Here is a 16,566-nt window from a genome sequence, read left to right as displayed (position 1 = left end):
AGGGGAAAAAAATGAACATGTTTCTAGTTATGTTCCTTTGCATCAATCTAAATCTCAAATCCTTCAAAGACAGACTTTCCTAACAACCTGAGACAAACAAATTGGAAACCTATATTATCATGGCTTACATTGTGTAATAGGACAGACCATTTTTTATCTCATTTCCATTGCTTCCTGGTGCCCAGCGAAGATTAAAGGCCAGGACACATATAGAGCCCTGAGCCAATTAGCAAGGTGATGCACTGCCACTGTCTGACGGTGACGTAACAACTGTAGTACTAGGTACTAAAAATAGTCACAGCTTTCTTAATGGCTGTGCACCTGTTAAAAGAATCTCCAAAATAATTTTGTATTCTTTACAAAGAGGTCAGTGTTTTTAGAAGATAATGTGTTTTAATCAGATATAGAACAAGCACACATGGCAGGAAAATTCATGTCACTATAGGACTTTGATCTATGAACAATTAGTTAACAAAGACCTATTAGCATTTTTATGTCATTCAGTGGTTTAGCTTCTGTAGTATTACCTTCCTCCTAATTTCACATCATACAAACTATGTAAATAAATATATACTGTGTGTGTGTATATATATATATATATATATATATATATATATATATATATATATATATATATTACACTGATAACATAAAAATCTAAACAATTAAATACTTTTCTTCACACAGGAGTCTAGGAAAAATGACAGTTACAGTAATAATCTATATAACTTTCTACTTCTGATAATTCCCAATCACCATTATGTAAGAAGTCACTGTATGAGATGTAAGAGTCTGTATTTATAACATCATACATTCACTGTGTCCTCATTGTCCTTCTGTTGAATCTTGATTGCTTTCATCCTCTGGATTTTCATCCTCCTCTTGATTTTCATCCTCTAAATGCATGTCGTCACTTTGCTCCCCCTCATCCTGCTCCCCTACAAGTACTTTACTGTAAAGTTTCTGCTGCTCTTCTTTAAAAGCGTCTTTCACTTTTGCTCGTTTCAGCGCTCCATCCCTGAGAGCACACGGGTGATAAAAGAAAAAGAGAATCACACACAGACTCAACACAGTGTCATTAACTACTTCAAACACTTACTACAAACAACTGAAGCGAACAACTTACCTTCAGGGTGTAATTCTGCAGTTTCTATCCAAGCTAAAAGCCAATAACAATGTGTTTTGTGAATCTGCATCTGCGTTTCATGCCATTGGAAACCTTACTTTCTAATTTTATTGATCTATCTTCTGAGACTTTCTTTCTACATTTTCCCCCACCATTTGAGGTTTGACTGGCATTCTCCTAATTACTGTACGTCATCTTGTTGCACTCTCTTCTTCTGCAATGGTATAATGGCATCTGATGGGAGAATTAGCATAACCAGCTGCTTACCTTGATGAACCAACTCCTAATATTCACACAACAGTAGTGGATGGAAACGCGCATACCCACATTTACATAATCTTCTGCAGATTTTCTGATAATTCATTAAAATGTGCCCTACATTTGGATGGAAACTTGGCTAATAATGACTCACCAAATGAGATCCACTAATCCTCCTTGAGCAGCTATGGCTGCTTTCACTCTGTTGGCAAACTGCATCGCATCCTCCCCTTCCTTCACCGGGACAATAAAAAAGAACAGGCAAGCAAAGGTGGAAAAAGTACTCCAGTAGATAGAATAAACAATAGATGATTAGAAAGTTCTATCACTGATTTTGATTATACGCCATATTTCTTTGCAAGGTTGTGACATAGAGTTTCACCTCTCTGTTCATGGGTGGCAGGTACCAAACGCTGCAGACAATGGCCCAGCTGCTCATCATCCTCAGCAGATAATTCACCAAGCCAAACTTACTGCTGTTCCAGAAAGCATCCCCAAACCGTGGATCATACTGCAAGATGGACATAAAGTCATATCAAGCGTAAGTAAGAGCAAAATAAGCAGAAAACAAGTTCCTACCTTAATGGCAACTGGATAGACTGTGCAGGCAATTTCAAAGCTGCCCTTTTTGAACATCATCACTGATGTGTTGTTGATGCAAGTACCTGTAGAAGACACAGTGTGAAGCTCTTATCGACACTACACACCAAATGTTGTGGGCTCTACACGTATGTTTATAAGAATTATATCATCATACACACCCTCAGGGAAAATCAGGATGGGCTGTTTTGTTTTGTCAGCAACATGATCGCTTAGTCTGAAATTAAAAAGCACAAGTGATCAATATATATATATATATATGTTTTTTTTTAAAGAATCTTGCCATAAGCCTCATTTCTAGAGTTTAAGCCAAATGATGTTCAATCTAACTGCTACTATTATAGCAACAACTAAAATCAAATAATTATATATTCATACTCCATGGCCTGTCAAGTTGAAATATCCCTATAGTGCTTATTGATTACATGAATGTGGTTATATACTGCATTTTTAAATGCTAATAAAAAGCAAGTTCTATCCACAACCTGCTACAGACTATTCCAGTTTTATTTTAGACTAGCAGACATACATACATACATACATACATACTGGTGGGGTTTATTAAAATGCATGTTTAGAGCAAGGATTAAAAAATGAACAGAATACCAAGATATCTGACTGTTTGATGCAATATACTCACAGCGCTGCCATCTGACTGACCAATGTATTATTTGTCAGGAGGCCTTTGCCCATGACAAAAACACATTTCTATTATGTGTGTTGAACCTCATGTTTAAGTCACAATATAACAAATGTGTCTAAGCCACAATCAAATGTTTTAACCAGAACTTCATATTTCAATACATTTTAAAACTTGACTTTAACCCATATGCACCAAGTTAGTTGACACTCATATACAGGGGTGAACAAAATGTATTGTGTATTAAAATTCAATACACACTGAGGTGATGATACGTGGTTGCACATCAGCGGTACTGACCATAATGCAACTGGACATAAGAGCAAAGCAAACACTGAAAAGATGCATTGTTACCTTTTGGCCACTAGGTGTCTGTCTTTGACTTCTGATCTTTCGAACCAGATGTGAGGAGAGGATTTGACCATGGCTCGCTGCATCATTCCCATCAACCCTCCATGTACCTGGCCAACCTGAAAGATGCGTTAGACTCACTTTCAGCTCAAAACAATATCTCTACCTATCTCCACTTTTTTTTTTAATAATCATTCATTCTTGGTTACTGTGTCATCTTCTCTTGATTTTTTTCTGGGTGGGTGGTGATGACGAGGGGTGGGGAGTATGTTCATGATGCAAATTGTATGTTTTGTGTTGTGTTAAAATAAAAATAGTTTCTCATAAAAAATAATCATTCATTCTTATGAAGACCGAATAACCACAGTCACTCACAGAATACAGAGACACACACAAACTTGTCTACCATAGAGTAGCAGCCATCATTGGCCAAGATGATGACATCAATGGGTGTTGTGTGATTGGACACACAGATACCGCCATTCTTTGGTTTGTTCTCTCTGAAATTAAACGAGTGCGTTTGACACAGACATACGACTTTGTGAGAGGCAACTGCACGCCATACACACTTCAATGCTTGCCATTATGTTCTTTGAAATGGAGACATTTACAAAAAGCTGTTAACTTGTCATTATTACTGTTGTGATAATTATAATGAATTAAGTCAAATAAAATGTCTCTTAGGAAGCTGCTACTGTTCCTGAATATAGCATATGTTGTACCTGTTATGATAGGTGATGATTGCTGTAAGAGCTCTCACACAGATGCGGAAACACATCAGATGAACCTTCTCACTCAGGTAGAACCTTAACCTGAAGACATGCAGCATAATGCCACAACAATTACTCCAGTCACCTTAGGATGTATACTTCAAGGTTACATTTTGGTTCAATAAACGTGGTTACACTGAGTCAGTCATATTGCTTTTGATTTTTCTTAATAATAGGGACCTGACTTCACGTGCATGCCTGAACTGTTATGAGAATTGGGGGAAACTTACTCTCTATTTGGTAAAAAGCCCACCAAAGTAGTCAGGACTACAAGCAGACTAATGCCAGTGATGGCCAGAGTAACCCTGCAGAAAAATAGAAATTATATTTGACTCAAGAGTGAACCTGTACGATGAGATGAATCTTACTGCCTCAAACACATAACCTGCCTGTGTGCTGCTCTGACCTTAGAGGCAGCAGGATGCCGTAGCGGATGAGGACTCCCAGGCCCCACAGGACAGTGAGTCTCAGACTGATATGACGGAAGTTGTAGTTGCTTCGAGTCAGTAAGTTCCAGCTCTCCAGTTCCTGGGCCGAAAAGCGCTTGGTCACCTCATCATCCAAGATGCTCTCCACACCTCTCCGGCAGAAGTAGAAGATGTCGGCCATCTCAAACTCCGGCTCTGAGCGCAGACAGCTGGCAGAACCTCGGAGGTCCTGGAGCTCCTGCTGCAAGGACGATGGTGATTCTTTGGCTATGATTCCTACAATGGGAACAACAACAAGAAAGACATGCATTTCAGTTAAGGGTCAAAATAATACAGGTACATTAAAACATTCATGACTGAGAAATATTGAAATATTACGTATTTACCATTGCTATATGGTTTATGGAGTTGCTGATTCTTTTCCTTTGCTCCCATCTCCATCCGTGAGGTTGCCCACTAATTTAGGAAAAAACATTCAGATAACTAGATTATTATTAGTCTACATTTTATTTGTTTGCTGTAATGTTTGACATACTGCAAAGTTACCCCTATTATCCACTGGGCGCGTGTGCACTGCGTTCCGGATGCACCGCAGCCCCCGCGAGCAACAACAGCCATTCAAGTCAATGCTTGATATTCCACCAGCTGCGTGAAGCGGATCTCCGCTCCGCTAAAGATACGAAAATAACTATACTACTACTACTAACTACTAACTATACTTATAATAAACGCATGATTGTTCTGTAAAGTACTTGTAGAGACAATATAATCTGCGAGTCGGGCAGGCAAGACGCTCCACTTCTGAGGCGCTCCCGGTGTGGTATGGCGCGTGGCGGAAGAAAACTGGAAGGCAGCTGGAACGTAGCACAGACGTGCCCAGTGGAAAATCAGGGTAAGAGTGGGAACTGAAGACTTAATTTGATATACTGCTGCTGACTAGCAGCTACTGTATGAAGGTGGATGAGCAGTAATAAACACTGCAAGCCTCCAAATTGCATTCAAGGTTAGAGATTCAAAGAGGATATGAGCAGCATAGGATGTGATATGATCAGAGTGATTAAATTAAGCAACATGATCCCTAGAGACAGAGAGACAGCTCTGTAACAGAGAACATATTTTCCCGAGAAGCTTACAGCTGAGAAAACAATGCAGAGAAATTGCAGAAACATTCAACACTATTCTGGTCCAGTTTCAGTTTAAAACCCTTAGTGTGACTTACTGAAGAATAAATAGGTCAGATCGCCTGATGTGTACTCTAAATAACACACCAGTGTGCATTCCAGCAGGGCTACAGCTCATGGAAAACAAACTATTTAAAATTGTAAAGTACGCTACATACACACACTCCTACGCCAACAAGTACTCCCAGGCCTGCTGCGAGAAGCCAAGATGATTGACACTACCGAAGGCTTACCAGCCTTGCATGGGCTGATTTGGCAGTGCAGATAGGCCATGGAAGCCAGCCTGCCAGACACAAAGCTTCCTGTTCCATCCGGGAACACCACACATCTATTCCCTAAAGGAGGTGCTCAGACCTAAATTAAGATAGTAGAACAGTCAGACACCTGATTGGACAAAGCAGAAAGAATCTTTCCATCATGAACCTGCATTGTGTCAAAAGAGCCTGCAGCTCATCTCACCCTCCTGGCAGAAGCCAAAAGAAAGACAGTCTTGATTGACAGCTAATTCAGATTGACCAGCTCCAGGTGCTCAAACAGGGCCTTATCCAGAGAACCAAATCCAACAGTAGGACAAGCACCTTATAACAACTGCCTTCAAACTGTACTGCATCATTCAGGAAATTGATAAAGCAGTTTGCAATCCTGCTCAGACAACAGGTATGTCCCTAATTGTTCATCTTTAATCGTGACTGTCATTATCCTGAGTGTAGAAGGGGAGTTCTAACAACTCCTACAGAAACTGTAGGACCACAGGGACTGAGCTTGTGAGGAGAACTGCCTTAGGTTCTCTGTACCACATCTCAAAAATCCTCCAACTATGTCACTAGATAAACTTCATCCCAGGGGTCTAAGCTCCCTGTAGTATCTTCACCACCTCAGATGGCAGCCCCATGGCTAAAAGCTTGTTCCTCCCTGGGGTCTGTCCCAAAAGCCAAGTGCCTGAGAAAAGGGAGGCAGCAACATGGCCTGTGCCTCTATCAGTCCCCCTGAGGTGGTAGAACCCAGGGGTCCCATTTGATGGGGAATTCATTTTTTTGTTTTTGTTTTTGAGATTACCCACTGCCATAACTAGTATGTGCAAAAATCTACTAATGTTGTATCTCGAAGGATTTTAATATATTACTGCAGCAGTTAGAATATTTGTTCCAAAATGTTGTACAATAAATACATAAACCAACCTTTTCAGTTCACCATAACTCTGGTTCAACAACATTTCAATACAAAGGACTTTGAGTTTGTATAATTTGAATAATATTGTGCATCACAAAGACCAAGCTCACCTCAAAGATCTTGAGAAGTGTCCTCATGTAGAGTCTGCGGATACCAAAAGAGACTCCAAGTACAGCTGGCACAATTATGAAGACAAACAGAAGAGTCAACCAGGCAGTGATGGAGATGCCAAGACATCTGCACAGCAGGTTGTCACCAGGAAATGTAAACCAAGTCATGCTACTCAACAGCCGGAGAGACACAGAGAGCAAAGAGGCGACCACGACAGCTTTAGGCCAAGTCCTCTGGTCCGTTTGAAGAGTCTGTGTCCAAAGCAGACGCTGAAATGTACATTAACTCATTGTCTGCATCTGACAAAGACAGCACAAAATATCATGTCATCATGCTGCCTCTAACAATATGATCCCCCGTGTTCCATTTCAGGTGACTTGTTCTACATTGTGATTGACTTTAAATTACTACTTTGCTGATGGCCAATATGTAAGGTAGGTTTTCACACACATATTTCCACTCATAAATAATTATTATTATATATAGCTACAGTTTAATACTAATATAATATTGCCCTAGGTACCCCTCCCCTGGACACTGCATTGGTAGATCTGAGTGGTCTACTGTTGTTGGGGAATTTATGTTACTGAGGGCCATTATTGATGACAGTTGAAGTGCAATACTTACCCATATTAGGGGTGATCTCTTTTTCCTTTATGAATACACTGACTTTTTTGTGACAGCATGCATAGAAGTTATTCCAGCTTTTTTAACAATGTAACAGCTATTGCCTTTGCCTTATTATAGAAAAACTGGAATAACTCTAATGCAAGCTGTCAGAAATCAGAAGTAATTTTTGAGTTATACAACCACAGCTTCAGTTTACTTGTATCTGTTGCATCTTGCATAGCTGTGTAGTTTAAAATATGAAATATTGTCAATGTCTATGAATTGGATGATGAAAATAACTTTAAGAATACAGCTGTCCATGGCTTGTGTCAAGCATGATGTGCAATACGACTAAAAACTATGAGCAGAGCGACGCAATTTAAGGGACACATAAATGTTCAATAATTGCAGCTGTAATGTTAGTTCTGGAGTAATTACCAATTACAAGTAACTAACTGACTAGTTTATGTGACCAAACACTTATGTGTAATTAACAATGATTAGGCTAACGTTACAGTAGAGACAACAAGCACCTAATTCAGATTTAATTAAGTACAGTAAGTGGTCATTAGCTAGCTTCACTGATAACAAGCAACGCTACGTTGTAAACATCGTCACTTATCGTTAACAGTTAACGTTAACGCTATGTTATTTATTTATTTAGTTAACGTTACCAACCGAATTTAAATAACACTAACAGCAAATTGTACATGCTTAATGTTTCATCAATAGCATCCTGGGACACATTAACTCACTCTGCCGGTATGTTATTGACTATTAACGTTAGTAAGTTTAGATAAGTTTGGTTGGTAACATGCTAACGTTAGTTTACAAGGGAGCTGCTAGGATAACAAAGCTCACTTTTGACCCACGGCTAACGGCTCATAATGTGTTAACGTTAGCTACTGGGTAACAGCTCTTACCGTCCTCCGGATTTAACGCTAGTCGTGTGCCGGAGGAGGATTGAGATGATAGGCGGTCAGGTAGTTCTACATCTGGACAGTCCAGGCTGAAGTACAGGTATCTCTGACACTGTGCTGGCTCTACAGGCTAGGCTAGCAACATGCTAACTACAACTGCAGACAGAGTTCTATGGAGTCGAGTCGTCATAGCATCAGGTGGCCAATGATGGCCCGTCACTGCCTTACTGCCTCACGCACTGTGGGAAGAACATTTACAGTAATCTATCTGATTATAGTGTAGCTAGCTAGTGGTCCAAAATCATCTGTCAAAGCTTAGTCTGTATTGATGATGTAGCTACTATGTACTGACCTACAGTCTATGGTACTGATCCTAACTGTGTTTAATGCGTTCACAGTGCAAAATGACAACATGAGGAAATAATATCATGAGGAATTATTATTACCAGCATGTAGTGGGCTATCCGTCAGTAATAATGGTTAAAGAATGCTAACAAAAATAAGCAATGTGGTACTAGGGCAAACCATATGATGATAATAGCCTTTATAATATTGTGGGAAGTAGTTGGCTCTCACTGCTACTCATTACTGATTCTTATCATTTGAACAAACCTTTAAACGTTTGCTGTCACTGCATACATTGCATGCTGTTATAAGTTTCATCCTCTATGAAAAACATTGTATTCACACTGAAAAATGCATTTTAGGGGAGGGGAGGGAATTATGGCCTAAAAGCCGAGTTGGCTTTTACTCATCAAACGTAGTCAATGAGAAAGACTGTTGTGTTTATACTACAGAAGACTTGGCAGTGTGCTGTTTAAACAGATTTTTGCAAATTTCAGAATTGTATTTGTCCATATCTTAATTTGGTGTTATGAGCCTCATTCCACATTTAAAGAAATTATTCATTTTGCTAAACTACACTAAATGTTTGATGAAGCTCATTTTGGCTTTTGAAACATAACAGACTTGAGTTTGTCTCGCCTACAGACTTTGCTGGATTTGAGGAGTTTAATTTTCTCCATCAATCCAAATATTGTCATACAAGGGTCAAGTTTAATTTTGTTACTTTTCCACCTGCTGTGTTGGAGTTAAACTCACATGGTCTTAATTTTCATATACTTAACTTGCCTAATTCTCTGTGGCATAACCCTAACGTTAAAAACAAAGACAAGAGTCACCATAATTTGGCTGTCTGGACAGATTCATGTCCCCACAATATTGTTAAGACAACACACACTATTCTACAGACATTGGTTCTGTGCTCAAGTTCCAATAAAAACCTTTATTTTTATATATATATATATTCTGCTACAAATGTCAGTTGTTTCTTGCATGCATAGTTTCACACACTTAAGACAAGTAAAATCACAAAGTAAAATTTCTTTTTTTCTTCTTCATGCATATACCCCCCTCCATTTATAAACAGTCAACCAATAATTTAGCTGCCCCAGGAACCACTAAGGGCATTTCAAGCAGCCATTTTGAAAATATAATCCAATGGATCATATTTCTAAAAAACACCGCATACACTTATTACACTGAATAAGACTCAAATAATATTCTTGTAAACTTTCTTTGGCTTTTTTCCATAAAGAAGCGGATGCTGCTTCTATACAAATATATATAATGAAAGTAAGAGGGTAAATAAATTGGTATTAGAGCTTATGCTAGGGGCAGTTTATGGATGAGGTTGATTGTTCAAGTCATCTTGAGGTATTAAAGTTAAAAATGTAAATGTTGCACCAAAGTGAAAATCACTTCAGAACTGTTCCATAGACTTGGTAAACTCACAAAACCCCAATAAACAAGTACATTTATCAAATCTCTCTAAGAAAAATGAAAGCATGAACAGAATCTCTCTTTCATGTATAGTTTTAACGCTCTGTTAAAGGGATACTGTAGATAATCTGTCAAACTCTGTATATTCATGCAGAGTAATATTCACAATTCATAAAACAAACATGTAATTAAAAAGGCCTATCGCAGTAGTCAAGATTCACTGTAGAGAATTTCCTTCAGGAATGTTTGCAGTTGAATGAATCCTATGCACACTAAAATTACACACACACATATATATATATATATATATATATATATATATATATATATATATATATATATATATATATATCTCACAGTAAGATAGGCATAATGTTATTAAAGTCAGAAGAACTGCATCAGTGCTACAAAACACCAAACAAATATTGGCTTGCCTTAACCAGGGTAGACTTAAGGAACATACTAAACAGTATGGCGTGGAGAGAAACAACAGTTTGCACAAAACACAAACACACATCTTTGACAGAATCACATAAATTATTTCCATATTGCCATATTACAGTTGTGTTTAAGATGTCCTCGGCTTTAGAGAGGAATGTGCTGTATTGGTTAGGGTGTCTGCTGGCATATTGCTGTAGTTGAAAATATGCATTTTTAATTGCTACAGTCTAACTCAAACATCCCATTACCCATTAGAAATGTTGTTATCACTAAAGGAAAATGTGCTTTTTTAAAATATACTTTGTAATAGTCAGAAATGCAGCTGTTGGTTTTGTTTATGTTCTAAGAAACAGCAGCAGCATATAGTAAATCAACAGTGTTGCTCCCGGCTGTAGTCCTCAGCCTTTGTGCTTCAGCATGGCAGTTTCAGGGCAGGGTTGATATGTTTCTTTTTTTGTTCATTGACAGTCCAGAAATTCAAGCTCCATCGGGACTCTGTGCTGGTCTCTCTCCTTTTCCTCCCATACCAACAGAGAATCCATGCCATGTTTTAACATGTCGACTCTCTGTCGGGAACTCATCGAGACATCATCCGCACAAACTCTGGGAATTAAAGAGAAGGACAGATTGTTTTACAAAGCTCTAGTTAAAAAAACCTTCAATGAAATATATGATGCTGCACAAGTGGGCGCAACTGCTCCTTAACATACAGGATACAAGTCATGTTTGAGGGTTTGTACCTCTGCATTTGAGGTATTTGTGGGTTGGTGGAGATGTAGGGTGGAGCACCTGCTAACCCCACCTCAACTCTACCGAGCATTTTAATATCTTTTAGCTCATTGTTTTGGTTTTACAACTTGCAACTTTAAACTGTTTTGCTCCACTCTCATAGCATCATTTTGTTTTCAGTGAATAAAAGCTCTAGAAACCTCACTATACACTGCCTAGCACTAAACAACAGACTGACACAGTTCGCAATGGCTGGTGAACATAGTGAAGCATTTAGCAGATATTTTCCTCAGTAAACCATGGACAAGGTCATAAACCTGAACAGGACACTGCCAAGTATGTTTACACATAAACATTTGAATAATACGTTAGTTGCTATATTGTTTTACTTAAAGGGTCTGTACTCGAAATTCAGAACATTAATATAGCAGCAAACAAATATTTGCTCTGTAAAGATATAGTGGAGTAATGGCGTCCTGAGCAGAGAATGAAGTCACACTTCCTCTGTGTGTGTTTTGATAGCCGTTTCGGCTGTGCGTGCATGTTAGTGCATGTGAGTCGGTGTCAGATGCCTAAGGCCGTGACAAAGCGTCGTTATTTGACAAGTTGGGGAACAGTCTGTGAGAGCCGTGTAGCAGCAATCCCAGACCACTTTTTTTCAGTATTTCAAGTACAGCTCCTGTATTGCTTTGCGACATTCAATTTGTAGACACTTCTACTGTAGGTGGATGGCTTGGTTCTTTTCTGCCACACACCCAATCTCAAAAATCATGTCATATCATCATTCATGTTAACCGTGATCTACATGTATTCTACTGTAGCACCCCAAAAGCACACTTTATTTTTTGATCTTGCTCGATCAAATGTTGCTTGGACATTGTTTCTGATGTACATATAGAATGCAGAGGAACAATTTGAAATTGGAAAGTATAGTTGCTCTACTTAGAACAGCCTGTACAGTATGCTTCTTTTTCTCTGTGGGTAATTTATGAGGTGCCATAATCCCTATGTGATGATAATCTGACAGACCTACAGAGCTGCCTTCATCCCTGCATGATATTGAAATATCAGCACACATGTTGGTATTTTACTTTGAAGTATGTGTGAAGACATTGTGTAAGCATGTTTGATTTCCAGGCAGTGAAATGTGTATGCTGTATGAATTGTAAAGCATGGTGTCACACACCGCATAGGATTCTTTACCTTCAAAGTCTACGTGTCCATCTCCGTTAAGGTCAATGTCTCGTAGGATGTCCTCCAGATCTCTGTGTCCGACCTGAAAAAGTCAATTTGTGGGGAAAGTGAGAATGTCCAGGGCACAAACTACACAAACACACAAACACACAAACACACACACACACACACACACACACACACACACACACACACACACACACACACACACGTATAAACAGATAAGACTCGGACAGACACCATGATTGATGGAGAACTACAGATGAGGATGGACAGCAGCTCTTTACCTGTTGTCCTAAAAGTTTTTTCATTGCTTCTCTAAGTTCTGCTGTGCTGATCTGGCCGTCACCATTAGTGTCAAACTGAGAATGAGAGAAAAGACACAAATGAATAAAACAGAGAGAGCATTAATCAGAATAAAATCCTAATTACCAAAACTCTCTTTTCTCTTTGGTTGCCATTCCCGTAATCCCCTCTAAAATAAACTCTACACATATGAATTAATGTTTTCCCTGATGTTCCAACTCAATTTCAATCCATTGTGAATTATTTTGACCATAATGCTGTGATCACACTCAGTTTACTATTTGGTGAGCTTCCCCAATGTCTTTCCTCACCTCCTTGAATGCATCCCTCAGTTCTTTCACCCCAATCATGTCTGCAGTTTCAGCCAGAAGTTTGGGCCCCATGAGTTCAACAAAGTCCTCAAAGTCAACATGTCCTCCCACTGTTGGACAGATTTTAAAGGGTAAACTGGGTTAACCTTGGGGGTATTCTTAGAGACAACACATGACAAGACTGATTGCTTTATTTGTACCCGGTCTGAAGAATAGTGATGCTGACGCCGAAGCACTGTTTTTATAGAGGCTGTAAAAGTATTGAACTTAAACCTTCTGCACTGATGCACAATTATTTCTTTATGATAATAGTAGACACATATACACACAGACACCGTTTCCTTACAATTCATGTTGATTTGCTGGCTCAGTTCTATTAGCTCCATCTCTGTTGGCATGTAGCCCATTGTTCTCATGCAGTTCCCCAGGTCTTTACAGCCAATGAACCCATCTTTGTCTTTGTCAAACTCCTTGAATGCCTCACGCAACTCTGAGAGCGAAGAAGTAGGGTATAAATGTGAGAAAGATGTTTAAACTATTTGACAAAATTGTAAAAATGTGTGTTATATTTTCACATTCTTTATTTTTCCTGAAATGCGACTTACCATCCATTTCTTCGGGCCTCAGCTCTCGGTCCTGTGAAGGATCACAGTGCAAGGTTAGAATCCAAACACTGCTGATCATTTTTGAAATCATGCCAGTATACAGCAATCCTCACACACTATGATGCGGTATAAAAATTAGTAACTGCAGGTATGTGCAGCAGAGTGCCAAGAGTCTCCTCCAGCCAAAGAGCTTATCAGGGAGATCACCTGCCGAAGAAAACCTGCAGACTCTTGGCACTCTGTGTCACCCTGTTGGAAAAATAACACGTTAGCTGTTGCAATAAAAGTAAAATAGCAGAAACAATGTCAAATATAAGATAGAGATGCAGAAACAATGGAAAGACGCAAAGTACGCAACAGTTTCTTTATTTGCCGGTCCATTAAATTAAAATGACTTAATCACAACTCTTGCATCCATTACAAACAGCCATGGGAGAGCTTGTCATCAGAACAGTCAGTAAAACAGCAGTAGTCTACACGGAGGATTTCAACAACACTGTTTTCTTTGATAACAAAACCTTGACTCGTGTTGTCACTGCAGGAAATAGACAAAGAGAGATAATCGTAACGTAGGGAGCATTTCTGCATCACCATAACCCAGCTTTAATAATCCTCCACCCTGCTACAAATGTCCACCAATGTTTATGACTAATACATAATCAAATGCATAAACATTGGTGTGCATAAATATACACACAGACACACACACCCTTGCATTCAGCATTCTTGCTATCAAGATGTCTTGAAGACTAAAAATACCATCTTCGACATTACAGTGAGAGGTGATTACTACACACATTAATTCATGTTATTGTGTGTGTACTGTGTTGTATGCTAATCTCTTGGCATGCATGCACATGATATTGTCTGGACTTACGTACAGCCTGCCGGTTCTCAGCGAAGCCCTTGCGTAGAAAGATGCATGCAGGCCCCAGTACGTTGTGCATGGTGGCTCCGTTCTGGGCCAGGGCCACTAGTGGCTCAAGATAGGCCCCCCCAGAGCCCCCCTCCTCACACTGCACTGCTTTGTAGTTCTTCTTCTGGTCCTGGAGCAGCATTTGGGAAGGGGGGCCGGACATGGGAGCAGGGGCAAAGATAGGGGTAGAGACCGTGACTCAGATTGTGGCAGCAAGGAGTCAACAAGGAGGTGGGATGAAGGGGGTGACGGACATATGTCTGTCCGTCATAGAGAGGTGTGGAGTTAGGTCAGTCATGATGGAGGAAAGCACCTCAGTCAGAGGGAAGAGGTTGTAATTTGTTATGACATGGGCAACTGATGCCATCCATGAATCTATCCTACAGGTCACAGGCCTGCACAACAGAACCCTACCAAGCCTCTGTATCATGTGTTATAGATAATGCCAATAGTGGAGTTTACTACATAGCAAAAATGCAATGCCCCTTTTCATGTCACGCAACACTGACAGCCTCACGTAACAGCTCTTTAATAACAAATTGCACAGTCAGCTGCAGACTCTAGAGTTAAAAGATAATTACAGTTTATAACTAAATTTGGTCTTAATTTTGACTATCATTTCTAACAGTTACAATATGATAACATTAACTGACTTATTGCTCAGATCTGGGAAAACAGAAACATCACTACAACAAAGTCGGACGCGGCAAGAAGTTTTAAAGAAACCCCCAGATTAGAAACTGCATGTTGTAAACATAAATCCCAGTCCAAATTTAACGTAATTACCATGGTTGTGTACACACAGATTACCTGTGCAAGGAGCGATTATTACCAACATTTCAGGTGCACTCACTTGCGGCTTTATCTCCAAATTGAGTGGTTTAGATTATCTGACTGCTCATGTTTCTTACCCCATCCGACTTTGTTATCCAAAATCTCAACACTGACTTTGGTGAGTACAATATCATTATAACCGAGTCCACATGAGTACATATTTAACCGAAAGCATTATGATGCCAACTAACGGCACATGTTGGTAGCAATAGTGGTAGTGCAGTGTCTGGTGGTACGAGGGAATTTAAAGGATTGATGACAGTGTATTTATAGTCAAAAAAACTTATGCTGGGATAGTTACTTGAATTTCTGTTTTTTTTGTGCACATTACAAAATAATTGTGTTGTCCAGGCGATGAGGCTAAAAGTCCGCCAGCCATAATCACCCATTATCCAACCAACCAGGGTGCAAAACTTGTTCTCACAGCAGTCATCCCAATTACAGAGAGAGTTACAGGTTAATTAAAACAGGCAATCACTGCTCGCCAGTGGACAAAAAAAGCTTCCTCTAAATAAAGCCAAACAAGGTCCAACCATTGCTCGGACTAATATTTAAATTAGATAGAGCAGCTGCCTGATGTTAGGCTACACACAGAACACAACTAAGACTAGTAAAAAAGGACTGTTTTCATGCTCTGTGACTATCTATTGCATTTACATATCTTCTTGCTTATAAGTCTTCAATTATCACCGTGTAACATCCAACTCAGTAGAGGAAAATCCACTTAAAAGTGAGTGGAGTGGACTCACTGTCACAGCGAATTACCAAGGGACCATTTTTGCCGCTGCTTTACATCTCACAGACATGAGCTAGTGCCCGCCTATGAATACTTTTCCAGTAAACAGACATGCATACATATGAAAAATGAATATGCATGCATATACTACATGCAAATATACACCGCATTGTATTCTCTACAAATGACCTTCACACTCCATGTGTTACTATGCCAGTCCTAATGCCAGTTCATGCATTCCTACAGACCCCACCACAGGAACGGATGCCCACAGGGTAATCTGACCAAGTGATGCATGGAGCAGGGCTGTCTGTGGGTATATCGTGCCAAAAAAGTATGATGAAGCCACGCGCTTTCAGTTATATAACCAACAAAAAAACTCAAGTCAAGCAAGAACTTCTCTAGCACTCCAAGACGTTGTGCACAGATGGCATCAACAGTTGCATGTCATATTTTGCTTCCTCAAGGATGTGCAGCTGCTGATATGAAGGAAAATCTATTTGCGGGACCGTCTGCCTGCTTCACTGAGAGTCTATTCAAGCATACGC

General features: G+C 39.5%; 2 protein-coding genes across 9 annotated transcripts; both read right to left on the bottom strand.

Moving 5' to 3' along the window:
• Nucleotides 1-373: 373 nt before the first annotated feature.
• gpat4 (glycerol-3-phosphate acyltransferase 4) lies at nt 374-8,375 on the bottom strand. 8 transcript variants are annotated; one of them, XM_078271688.1, is made up of 13 exons: nt 8,168-8,372; nt 6,635-6,934; nt 4,560-4,629; nt 4,152-4,449; nt 3,976-4,050; nt 3,698-3,787; nt 3,382-3,475; nt 2,979-3,094; nt 2,146-2,201; nt 1,964-2,049; nt 1,767-1,895; nt 1,539-1,618; nt 374-1,018 (listed from the first exon to the last, which is right to left on the bottom strand). In XM_078271688.1, exons 2-13 carry the CDS (start codon nt 6,800-6,802, stop codon nt 826-828), a joined length of 1,455 nt encoding a protein of 484 aa, XP_078127814.1. In that variant the 5' UTR covers nt 6,803-6,934; nt 8,168-8,372; the 3' UTR covers nt 374-825. The 8 variants fall into 8 exon arrangements, 7 of the variants coding, with proteins under 7 accessions (XP_078127814.1, XP_078127812.1, XP_078127816.1 ...); XM_078271686.1 differs by having other exon boundaries at nt 6,635-6,904; XM_078271690.1 differs by having other exon boundaries at nt 6,635-6,886.
• Nucleotides 8,376-10,306: 1,931 nt separating this feature from the next.
• cabp1b (calcium binding protein 1b) lies at nt 10,307-15,764 on the bottom strand. Its single transcript, XM_078271405.1, has 7 exons — nt 14,414-15,764; nt 13,533-13,563; nt 13,274-13,417; nt 12,928-13,037; nt 12,598-12,672; nt 12,320-12,392; nt 10,307-10,990 (listed from the first exon to the last, which is right to left on the bottom strand). The coding sequence occupies exons 1-7, from the start codon at nt 14,609-14,611 to the stop codon at nt 10,965-10,967; spliced, it is 657 nt and encodes a 218-aa protein (XP_078127531.1). The 5' UTR covers nt 14,612-15,764; the 3' UTR covers nt 10,307-10,964.
• Between the last annotated feature and the right edge of the window lie 802 nt (nt 15,765-16,566).

Source organism: Sander vitreus, chromosome 16 (genome assembly GCF_031162955.1).
Source record: "Sander vitreus isolate 19-12246 chromosome 16, sanVit1, whole genome shotgun sequence".
NCBI lineage: Eukaryota > Metazoa > Chordata > Actinopteri > Perciformes > Percidae > Sander > Sander vitreus.
The sequence above is the reverse complement of the archived record's forward strand: the minus strand, read 5'-3'. Positions and strand labels throughout refer to the sequence as shown.

What these genes read in the sequence shown, in the direction of transcription:
- cabp1b (XM_078271405.1), bottom strand. Translation starts at nt 14,611, where the DNA reads ATGTCCGGCCCCCCTTCCCAAATGCTGCTCCAGGACCAGAAGAAGAAC. An exon ending in AAAAACTTTTAGGACAACAG is followed by an intron (nt 12,393 to 12,597) that starts GTAAAGAGCTGC and finishes TGACTTTTTCAG; the next exon opens with GTCGGACACAGAGATCTGGA. An exon ending in TGGACACGTAGACTTTGAAG is followed by an intron (nt 10,991 to 12,319) that starts GTAAAGAATCCT and finishes TTTAATTCCCAG; the next exon opens with AGTTTGTGCGGATGATGTCT.
- gpat4 (XM_078271688.1), bottom strand. Translation starts at nt 6,802, where the DNA reads ATGACTTGGTTTACATTTCCTGGTGACAACCTGCTGTGCAGATGTCTT. An exon ending in ATCATCACCTATCATAACAG is followed by an intron (nt 3,476 to 3,697) that starts GTACAACATATG and finishes GTTTAATTTCAG; the next exon opens with AGAGAACAAACCAAAGAATG. An exon ending in ATGATGGCTGCTACTCTATG is followed by an intron (nt 3,095 to 3,381) that starts GTAGACAAGTTT and finishes CGCATCTTTCAG; the next exon opens with GTTGGCCAGGTACATGGAGG.